At 41.6% G+C, this 12116-nt stretch overlaps 1 protein-coding gene across 1 annotated transcript in view; it reads left to right on the top strand.

Moving 5' to 3' along the window:
• Positions 1-12116, top strand: part of LOC134603309 (dual oxidase 1-like) — a 208723-nt gene that overhangs the window by 135183 nt on the left and 61424 nt on the right. Inside the window, exons 18-19 of the mRNA XM_063449164.1 lie at positions 5148-5321; positions 7323-7548. Coding sequence (XP_063305234.1) covers positions 5148-5321; positions 7323-7548 — 400 coding nt within the window. The remainder of the gene's footprint in view (positions 1-5147; positions 5322-7322; positions 7549-12116) is intronic.

Raw genomic sequence — 12116 nt, 5'->3', positions numbered from 1 at the left:
GGAGAGAGCTTAATGCATTACCAGGTCTTCGAACTTTGGAGGTACCCTGGGTTGCTGGGAAGCTGTAGGATGTAGCCTGAAGAACTCCTGCAAATTGAAGCGTGACAGAGCATCAGCGGCAGTATTTTGTATACCTGGGACGTGAACACAGGATATGCAGAACTGGAGATTAGCTGCTAGCCAAGTGAGTCTCCTGACTAGGTTCATGATCGTGAGGGACTGAGAGCGGCCCTTGTTGATAATGTTACAGGTAGCTAAGTTGTCACAAAAACACCTGACTGACTGCCCCCTCCACTCTACCCCCCACGTGTAAGCTGCTGCTACGATAGGGTAGATCTCAAAAAGAGAGGAGGTGGTACTGAATCTCTCGAGTGACGTGGTTTCGACCGGCCAGGAGTCGTATAGCCACTCGTCTCCAAAAATGGCCGCATATCCTAAGGCCCCTGAAGCGTCAGTCCAGAGTACTGGGGAATCGTCGGAAACGGGGGGAACAAACAGCGACCTGCCGTTCCACGAGGAAAGGAACAGCTGCCACATTCTCAGGTCAGCTGTAGCTGACTCGTCTAGGGTTGTAGTGGAGTCATCGTCAGGGAGACCGTGCAAAAGTGAAAGGATCCTGGAAATGAAAGACCTACCCTGTGGAATTATTCTCATGGCAAAATTAAGTGAGCCTAAAAGTGACTGTAGCTGTTTCCTGGTGCAAGTGCCTAGTGACATGCAGGTGCTAATGTAAGAAAGAATACGGTCTACTTTCTCCTGGGGCAGGCTGGCGTGCATGGTGACAGAATTGAGTGTAATCCCCAGAAAAGTAATTTCGGTTTTGGGACCTTCAGTTTTGTCCTGGGCTACGGGGACACCTAAATCTTTGAAGAGCGTGAGCAAGAGATGAAGGCTGCGTGGAGTGCAGTGGTGAGGTTCTATGGCGAGGAAGTCATCTAAATAATGTATAACAACTGGGCATCTGCAGAAGTTAAGGAGAAGCCATGTCAAGGTTTCGGCGAATAGGTCGAATAACTTGGGGCTACTTTTGGAGCCGAAAGTAAGCCTGGTAGCGAAATAGTAGTTGTCTAGCCACTTAACTCCGTGCAGATGCCAGAGTGATTGATGGATGGGAAGTAACTTAAAGGCGTTGGTAATATCTGACTTACTTAACCAGGCTGCCTTCCCGGAGTTAATAATCGCCTGAATGGCATCATCGATTCTAGCGTACTGAAGAGAAAAATCTTCTGACGGGATTAGTGCATTCAGGCTAGGTGTGGGAGAGGCGTGTGGTGCAGAAAAATCAATAATAAGCCTCTTTTTGTTGTTAAACTTCCCAGTGGCGATACCTAGAGGGTTAGTCCTCCATGAGGAGAAAGGAGGAGTAGTGAAAGGGCCTATCATGAAGCCGTTATCCACTTCTTTCTGTAAGAGTACTTGTAGGGTATCGGGGTCTGTGAGAGCTGACTGAAGGTTGGGGCACTCCAGGATGCCTGAGGGGAGAGAGACAAAGCCTGTGTGAAACCCGTGAGTGAACCCTGACGTGAGAAATTCCACCAGATGTAAAGAAGGATGATTAGCCAGGTAACGTTGCAAACTCGGTATGTTTATTGGAGTAGAAGCCTTTTTAGGGAACAATTTGTTAGGGCACATCGTCTTGGCATGTGCCCTGAAACAAAGCGAGCACACATGCAGCAGCCTACAAGCACTGTAACTACAACCACCAGCATTAAAATTATTGCAGACCTGAGCTTTCCCCAAGAACACTATGGGCCTGCCTAATTTATCTCTAATCTCCTTCTGGTTGGAAGTTGACTGAAAATCGGAGTTGGCGCTGCTGGTAGAGGGGATAGCTACATTCTCGGGACAGAAATTAATAGAGTGAGCTGCAGACGAGCAAATGGCACAGGAAGGGGTTTTGAGACCTGCAAAATGCATAAGAAACAATTCTGTATCTAACTGACCCCAGTCCGTGACTGTATTATACTGGGACAACGAAGCGGCTGACCTAGCGGAGAACGACTTGTGATAGTCGTAAAAGGCAAAGCCCCCGTACTTATAAGCCAGCTCTATCACCTTGTGAAGGTACAAATCTAGCTCCTCTCTGCGGAGGGGAAAAGCAGTACAGATAACGTCTCTGTATAGGCCAAATGCCAAGACAAACTCAGGGATGTTAAGTTTCCTATTCAACCTAGGGTCCCTGGCCCTCATCACTACTGATAGGTCCTCAAACGTGTATGCCCTGTTTTCAACCACGTCTTGAGCCGCTATCAGTAGCGAGGCCAAGTTAACATCCTTTCCCTCTATGATGTCACGTCTGAGAGACTGCGGTATCAGGTGAATAGGATTAATAAGGTTGGAAACTTTCCTAGCCGGTGGAGGGTCACTGTTACCTCCTAGAGCGGGCGTGGGTTGGACAACCGGCCCGGGAATCTCGGGGACTGAAGGAACGTTATTAGCTTCCAGGTTATCCAATCTGTTATTGATGGTGGCAACTGAGGACACTAGGGAGGCCATCATGGCGTGTAATTCAGCCAGGCTATTAAGTACGTTAACCTGTGAACTAGGGCCAGGCCTTTCGTTATCCTCAGTAGAGTTCAATAAACGAAACAGTTCATTCTTCCTAGCTGAAGCCGGATAAGGGATATTTCTCTTTTTAAGTTCAGCGGTAATCTTAGGGATAGTCCAGGAGCGATAGCTGGAAGCTGGACTTGGAGGGGTTGGTTGCGTTCTCTGCGTGCCCGACCTGAGCGGGGTGCTGGTAACCGACAGATTGTCTTCTAACACCGAAGCGTTGGACATTCTAAGGGGCAGAGAGGGCGAGTTTAGTGCTGAAAAAATTTAAAAGCTGGAGGGACCCCACTTACTAGGCTAGTGCCCATAGGCGAAATTGTATTAGCTTAGCTTTCGTTGGTGGCAGATGAGGCCCTAACTACTTGCCAAGTGGCTATGAGAGGCACTAACTATGATTTGGCGCGTGGGGCCTTGGTGCCACTGAGGTGGGTGGCGGGGAGTTGGCCTCTCGGTGACATGAAAAAGAAGCAATACGATTGGCCGTGACTGGTGAGGCCCTAACTAATTTTGAAGCAAGGCTATAGCTATGCGTTGGGACGATTGGCCCGAACCTCCGAACGTAAGGGCTGACCTATGCCTTGCGGGACCTCTAACCTTATAGGCAAAGAGCCCACGGGAACATACCTAAGTTGGCGGGAGAATTACAACTAGTCCTCGAACACCTCCCCCCCCCGCCAGGACACCAATAACATACCTGCTGAGGAAGGAAACTTTACTTGACCTAATAAAGTATAATCCTGCAGGGAACCAATGGAACTAAAGGAAAAGAAACGTGACCTATTTATGAAATGTACTATTTAACTACAACATACACACAAGAACTGGGTGACACCGAGGCCTACCTCTTTAACAAAGCTGCGAATACGTACACCCGCGAAGGGCCACTTGCGAGAAGTGTCAGTACTAGTAAGAACTACAACAAAACAGGACAGGAACAGCCATTTAACACAATGGAACAACATACCCCCTATTTACACTATTTAGCTATTTATGACATTAAGGGGACCACATAACTACTTTAAACACAGAAGTTAAGAATACTGGGCACTACTAAAAACCGCTTAAACCCCTTTCATATAAAACTTAACTACTAAGACATAGCTTAAAACGTGAACAAAGCCCCAGAATACGGAACAGAATGAAGATATAGTACCCCCTGAACGAAAACGTATGGCAACCCGGTGTGGCTGAACGAGACTACGAGGTGTAAGTGTAACTGAACGTGTTACACTGACCGAGAAAAAACAGGAGCGGATTGAATCCGAGCCCGTGAGCGACAGGGCTAAACTTACGATTCTGATGCCGTCCGAGTGAGGCAGAAGCGGAATACTCACGAATACAGCCGCAGGGCGTTTGAACCGGGCTGCCGGCGGGCGGGAATACTGACGTTTACGGATCTGTAAACCGGAAGTACACTGAAGCACTTCCGAGATCGTCGAAGACAGGTAAGCAGGGGCTTACTGGGTTTAAATAGGAAAATTAAGTGCCTCCCACAATTACAGGCCAAGCCTTCTATATATAACAATAAAAAATAGATTTTAAAAATGAATAATAAAAAGTAAAAAATTATGATGGAAAAGATAGTCACAAAGGGGAATAGGCAGAATCTGTGTCCATATCAGTGTAAACTCCTTGATTGGCATGTTGTACCTTGGGAATTAAGGAAACAAAAAATATTATATATATATATATATATATATATATATATATATATATATATAATATTATTTCCCTTATAAATAAACCCCCCCAAATCAGAAACTCTTACAGAATAAAAATGTGGTGCTTATCTCTAAGGACCACTTTCTCAGCTTGGTAAGCAATAACTTCAGTCCAAGTATGCCGTGGAACAAACCGTGGAGCTTCAGTGCACGAGGCAGACGCTGCTTCCTCTGGAGGATCGGTTTGCTCCACAGCATACTTGGACTGACATTATTGCTTACCAAGCTGAGAAAGTGGTCCTTAGAGAAAAGTACCACATTTTTATTCTGTAAGAGATCCTGATGTGGGGGATTTGGGGGTGGGGGGGTGGGGAGGGGAGGTCACAAACTTCGCATTCCTGGCATCAAAAACATTAATCATGTACATTCACTAAAGGACTACTCCAGCCTCCATAAGGACTTAATCTCAATAAAAAAATGCTTTAATGTGCATTCCTAAAGCATTTTCTCTATTGAAAATCAGTGTCTAAGAGCAGAACCTGATGCTCTCAGCCTATTACTGGCACCCTGCTAACAGGCTTCTGCACTGAAGATCGTGATGGAGAAGAAGGAAGGATGTCCAGGAAGATGGTTAAATTTAAGAGAACTTTAGAATTAAACTGTTCGTAAATCGTTTAAACCCATTAAGACTGCACCTGAAACCTTCAAGCACCATGATTTAATTGAGGTTTAGTTATTATGGAAGTTGTTATGGTGCCCACAGTGTCCCTTTAACAAAATGAATTTAACAAAATTAGAATGAAGCAAACTAGTTTCCAGTTGAACTGAACTGAGGACACATGGGATGACAAATGTAAATATTAGTCCTAACTAAATTTTCTTCCATAACCAATTATAATATACTTCCCTTAATTGTATTTTTTTTTTTTCTAGGTCTTATTTTTTCATAGCGAAGAAGAATGCACGGGTTTCATTCAGCAGTTAAAAGTGAACGGGATTCCTATTAGTGAAAGTAAAAAGAAAGAGCAAAGCTTGCTTAAAGAAGCTGTCACAAAAAAGCAGAGAAGTCAGATTCTCGAAACCTTTTTCCGCCAATCATTTGCTCAGGTATGTTGAAAATCTTATTATTATTTTTATTTCTAGTGCCAATATTTTGCAACACTTAACAATTATAAAATTTTAATACATGACAACAAGTAATAAACATACAAATTAATATTGTCTTCACAACTCAAGGGAGGGTGTATTTATGTTGACATGGCAGAATGGTGATGATGATGAAATGGGACTTGCCTAAGCCACTGTCATAAAAATTGTAATTTCAAAATCAAAGTATATTTAAAAAAAAAAAAAAGATTGTTGTTTTAAACATATTTAGCAATCTACTCAAAAGGTAGAGAACTGCAGGGACATATAGGAATATTTTTATGAAATTGTTGGATAAAACAGCTGGTTTTGAAACCAAGGGGATTTTCCCATTTCAGTTACTTTAATTTAATAATTAGAATTCTGCATTGCATATAAATTAACAGACACAGTTTGATTGTGTTCAGTTTATTGAGAAGTTAAACTCATCCTATGTGATAAGGGAAACTGCACCTGTGGGATAAACAATTAATTCCTCTGTTGGACAGGGTTTTATTGAACATACAACATTATTATTATTATTATTATTATTATTATTATTATTATTATTATTAGCATTTATATAGTGCCAACATATTCCGTAGCTCTTTAGAATTATAAAATTGGGATATTTGACAAGTCATTGACATATGGAATATAACAGAGATTAGTAGTGAAGAAGGCCTTGCTCAAACGAACATGGTCCAGCATGAGAGACTCTTGATTGGTGGATAGAGATGTCCCGAACAGTTCGCCAGGAACTATTCGCCAGCAAACATAGCTTGTTCGCGGTCGCCGCGGCAGGCGAACATATGCGATGTTCGGTCCATCCCTATTCATCATCATTGAGTAAACTTTGACCCTGTACCTCACAGTCAGCAGACACATTCCAGCCAATCAGCAGAAGACCCTCCCTCCCAGACCCTCCCACCTCCATGACAAATAGGGGGCGGACCGAACATCGCATATGTTCGCCCGCCGCGGCGACCGCGAACAAGCTATGTTCGCCGGCGAACAGTTCCCGGCGAACTGTACGGGACATCTCTATTGGTGGAGCCTTTTCCTGATGAGACGTCACAATTTGGTTTTCAGTTAGTTGTTTATGAGGTTCTTTCAAGAGCTCTTACCTCAGCAATATGAGGGGTCACAACGAGTTTTGGGTTATCAGTGTATATATGTTAAAGTTTGATTTATACTGCATGGGGATTTTTTTTCTTTTAGTTGTTCAGTTGTTTCGCTGGTCAATTTAACATTGTTTCATTAAGTTAAAATAATTAAGTAATACTTAAATTGATTTCAATAAAGTTTCAGTGCAATCTAAATTTGCCATGCTATCAATTTCCCTTTACCAGCACAGTTCATGTCCTCAGGGTAGGTGAAAATGTTCACAGTTCTGTTTTATAATATTTAATATGTTGAGACTTTTTGTATTTAGCAAAAGGGCTAACTGAAGGAGACCCAAGTGCATCTTTGTAAAAGGATTATAAATAGGGCCACCCACAAACTGTCCAGCAGCCTTTGAAGCCTTTGAAATAATCTTCCAGACTTATGCCTTTATTTACTTACTTTTTCATAAGCTTTTTCAAATGAACATAATTTGTTAAAAAAAAAAAACTCTTCAAATGATCTATCCACAAAAAAATCATATAGATTTTGATTCTGATTGTGATAATAGCAGATTGTGATAGTTTGAAAATATAATCAAGGCCTATGTCACATACTGCAAGAAAATGAATACTTTACATTCTTTGAAATATTTTATCCACCCATTTTTTTTGTAAAGAATAACCACGATTTAACATTAAAGAGAACAAAATGAAAAATGTAAATTGTAATATATAAATCATTTATAGATTTTTCCATATTAGGTATCTCGGAAACACTATATAAACAAAATTGCAGTCTCTCATTTGGCTATTTGCTTGCTAGAATTCATACAATACATTAAACTCTGCTTTTTACTTTTGATTTTATATTATACAGGTTCTAAAAATAGATCCGTTGGATACAGGAAATTTTGAAGCTGGAAGTTCCTCAAAAATAAAAGAAGCCATTGAGTGTGAATTAAGCCGGACTGAATTTGCTGAATCATTGGGCCTGAAGCCTCAGTCCATGTTTGTAGAGTCTATGTTCTCTTTAGCAGATGAAGATGGAAATGGATATTTATCATTCAGAGAGTTCTTGAACATACTGGTGATTCTAATGAAAGGTAGATTGTTTGCATTGACAGTAAACCCACAGCTATTTGAAGATAATTGTTGAGTGCTAACAATATATTGGTTTAAATATATTTTCTGTTATAAAACAAAAATGCAATTTACTAGAGCCCAATGTTTTGCTAACCTTTGCCAACATAATATTTACTGTCTGGTGTGTCTTTATTGTCAGGCTTACCACTATTAAGCTGATAGTGTTAAAATAAGCAGCTTTTAGCAATATAATATTTAACCCCAAGTAACCTTAAATTGGACTGGGGTGATGACCAAAATAACTAATGGCCATTAAAGTGTAACTCACCAGAAACATCAAGGCAAACCTCTTAGGTGAGTCCTACACTAACAATTTAAATATATCAAAACGGTGTATGGGATAAAGTGCATAAATAGTGCAGGACAGCCACTCCGAACAAGGGATCACTCCCAATCCCCAAAAAGTTATACAAGTATACAAGCAGTATAGTACAAAGACATATACCAGTGGGGGCGCCACACTCACAAGTCGTGCGTATATTTACCATATATATTGCATGGTGATCATATGAAAAGAGGAATAAAAACATACATAGTGAAGTATTTAATGACATAAAACATCCAAAATTACAATAAAAATACACACTCATAAAGAAGGTGGCACAAAGAGACTTATGTCTAGTTGTGCAAAAACGCTTGTCAACCTCTCATGGGTTAAAATCCCTTTAAATGTAGTTCCAATGTCAGTGCCTCTTGAAATGATCAGCCAGGCAAGGAGATGATGGAGTCTTTAGGGAGGTGTTGACAGGTATAGCTGCCCGACGCGTTTCGTACCAAGGACTTTTTCAAGAGCTGTATGTCCTCAGCTGTTCCAGCTTTTTAAATCTTCATTTTCGCGCGGCTCGTTTCGTGTGCGCATGCGCATTGCGGCAAAAGTGACAAAACATGTTGCCGCACATGCGTGCACGTTCAGCCTGACACGCAGAAAAACTTATTGTCACTTTATTGTCACTTTATGCCCGAGGACAGTAGACATTGCCAGACCACTTGATTTGGCAAACTTCTAAGGGCAAACATACTAAAATCTTCAAAGTCTATTACAGAGTGTAAACTAAATGAAATCTTAGGAAAATACATCCACATTGATAAACTAATCATATCCATCAACTTTATTTGAAAAACAGTATATTTAAAAGTCAATATCATATTTAAAAAAATCATCATATTTAGAAATCATCATATTTAAAATACATCAAATTTGAAAAACATCTATTTGAAATATATGTATTAAGGCCTTTTGGCCTGTAATTGTGGGAGGGGCGTATGACACACCTCTTCCCTACTTAAGGGACACCCCTTACCTGGCTCCATATCGTTCGAGGTCAGCGCTGCATCATTTCCACTTCCGGGTCATCCAGACGCCATTTTACCTGATTACTCCATGAGGTTTTTTAAGCAGAGCTGTGTCAGGAATCCAGCCACAGGCTTTTCCGGCATACCACCTTCTTTCTTCAATCCATCGCCGTGGATGGTGTCCAAGTGACTCACAAACTGTAAGTCAACCTACCCGTTATGCCAGGCATCAGTCCCACGGCACCATGCACGGGTCAGGTCCTCACTTTACGGCTGCATTTTGTCTAAGTCTGTTCTAAAACCATTGCATGTTCTTGCATATCATTCGTTTAAAACCCCTACAGGTCTTTGGGTGTACTACAGGCTTCTTAGACATTATCGCATTTCATGTACAAACCAACGAACCACTGCATTTTCGCCTACACACTGACCCCTACCGGTCATTCAGTGTACTACAGGCTTCTCAGACAATATTGCATTTCATGTAAAAACCAACCTTACTTCATTTAAACGATTGTCATTTCGGTTTGTGTTTTCTGGTCGGCACTTATTCATAGTATATTCTATGCACGATTGCTGTTCGCATTAAAATGCATACGGTTAAGCTATTCATGCTAACTTCTGTTTCCCTTCATACTAAGATTTGGTTATTCTGCTATGTATTCACATAGATCTTTTTCGTGAGTTACATTTCATCATTTCATGTATTTACATTTGGTTAAAAAGTTGCTTGGTTAAATAGACAGACCATTTTCATGCTATTATTAAGGTATCACTTATTACATCAAGGGTATGAAACCAGCTAACATTTCTGTATAGACATTGGACTCCCACGCTTACTGGATTTTTTTTTTTTTTTTTATAATTATCCATTTCATTACAATTAAATCAGCCTACGTTACAGGCCTCATTTCTTTGTTGTTAACCATGACACAAGGATTTAATTCCTTTTCATGCATACTCGTGTTGAATCACACGTACTGATCCAACCAATCATACGTTTCCTGCACAGTAATCGGTTAAACTTTCAAATACTTATTTTACACGATCTTAGGTTGTCTATTTTGTTTCAGTTTGCTTATTATATATATATATATATATATGGTTTTAATAATAATAGTTATTTTATTTTACAATGCGTATATTACAGTTATGGTTAGCCTACATTACGGCTCCTTTTTCTGTCATGCTCGTACGACATACCACGAGTTCAAGGACACGGTCCTATTTTTAAAGAGTATAATGGAGATAGGATGTTATTACAACCATGTACATTACGATTACATGGCACTAACTATTCAGGCCATTTCTTATCATACTCATACGATATACCACGAGTATATAAGAACACGGTCCTACCTTCCACAGAGGGTTTCGGGTTGAATCACACGCATTGGTTCAACCACTCATACGTCACGTTACAACATTTTCTGCATAGATTGTCATTTCACATAATTTCACATGGCATTTACAAACTCAGGCCTTTTCTTGACACACTCAGACGACGTAACACGAGTATTCAAGCACACGGCATATACGTCTCACAAGACTTTCGCTTTTTGAATCACACGTTCTGGTTCATACATTCATACGTCACTTTACAGCAACATTTATGATTCTGCATATTGTCACTTCACATTAAAAAGTCCCTTGCATTCCCAGATCAGTTTAGTGACATGCATATCATCTGATCACCTTCCATATATACACATTACACGGCCAATCCCCTGCTGCCAGGTATCGGACTCAGCGTAACGCTTGTCACCAAGCATGGGCAGTCATGTCACTATCATACTCATAGATTTTACACCTCCCACACATACGGCTAGAAGCCCTAATCCCAGCCTATACAGATTACACAGGTCTCACAGGATCCATTCTCACTCTATCCCTTTTTAGGTTTATCCAGGTTTTCATACCTGTCGAATCTCAAAACTTCATACATACTACCAGGTACGTAAGCCTGCTCACGTTCTAGTTCACATACGTTTCATTCTTCTAGGCCATAGAGTACTGGCAAGTTAGGGGTATAGGCCCAAATAGGTACCTCCCTTCTTGGCATTTCTGCCTATCGTTTAGTGGTCCGCGAGGCCAACACCCCGCCTCAACGTTTCGGAGGCAAACGCCATCGGGCCACACGTGAGTTAGCCGCCTCGCAATATTATAGAGAGGGCCTCACCTGTCACTCCCTCCCCCTGTTTTCTTTTACTATCACCGAGAGGCCTACGATTCCTGCCACTACGACGGGTGGCCTCAATAACCCCTCGCGCCAACTCATAGACAGAGCCTCTCATAGCCACTTGGCAACTAGCAGGGCCTCACCTGTCACAAAACAAGATTAATTTTTCGCCTTTCAGGCCTAGTTAGCCTGCCAGTATCATCCCTGGGGAATCGGTCACTACACCCCTTACCATGGCTGGGTCGGCCGCTGCGACCCCTCCAGCACTGGTTGAGTTGCAATCACTTTCTCCAGCCATCTGTTTCAGGGCACATGCTAAATCTGTGTCCAAATAAAATGTATCCCAAAACTATACTTAACATCAATAAACATTTCTGTACTTACGACATTACTGCCACATCATCCATCTAGACATTTGGTGGAATTCATTATCTCGGGTCTATCAGAAGGATTCACACAGGCCTCATACACATGCCTTCCAGAATCCTGGAATGTCCTAATTTACAATCCGCACAACAAACCCTACAGCGGTGGAGACACTCATAGCCAGGAAGTGGCAGAGGTCTTCCTATGGGGGCCCTTCCAGTCCCCTCCGTTCACCACATGGCGGACAAACCCCATCGGTATTGTCACGGGGAAATCTTCTCACAAACAGAGACTTATCATTGATCTATCAACACCTCACACCTCTGCCACTCCTAGTCTGAACTCCCTCATACCCTCTGAGGAATTTTCACTGCAATATTCCACCATAGATCACGCCATTACGGCTATCATGCAGGCAGGGGCCGGAGCATGGCTCAGTAAGACTGATATCACAATGCTTTCAAGTTACTGCCTATCCACCCTACATTGTGTCACCTGCATGGTATCAAGTGGGCAGGGAACTACTATTTTGCTCACGTTTTAACATTTAGGTTCCAAAGTAGTCCGGCCATTTTCAACGTATTCGCCGAAACCCTATGCTGGTTTTATTAAATATAGCCAGATGCCCTACAGTTATAAATTATCTGGATGATTTCTTACTGGTCGAGGAGAATATTTCCCCTCCCAGTA

This window comes from Pelobates fuscus, chromosome 3 (genome assembly GCF_036172605.1).
Source record: "Pelobates fuscus isolate aPelFus1 chromosome 3, aPelFus1.pri, whole genome shotgun sequence".
NCBI classification, from domain to species: domain Eukaryota; kingdom Metazoa; phylum Chordata; class Amphibia; order Anura; family Pelobatidae; genus Pelobates; species Pelobates fuscus.
Note: the sequence above shows the minus strand (reverse complement) of the source record. Positions and strands in the feature narration are given on the sequence as shown.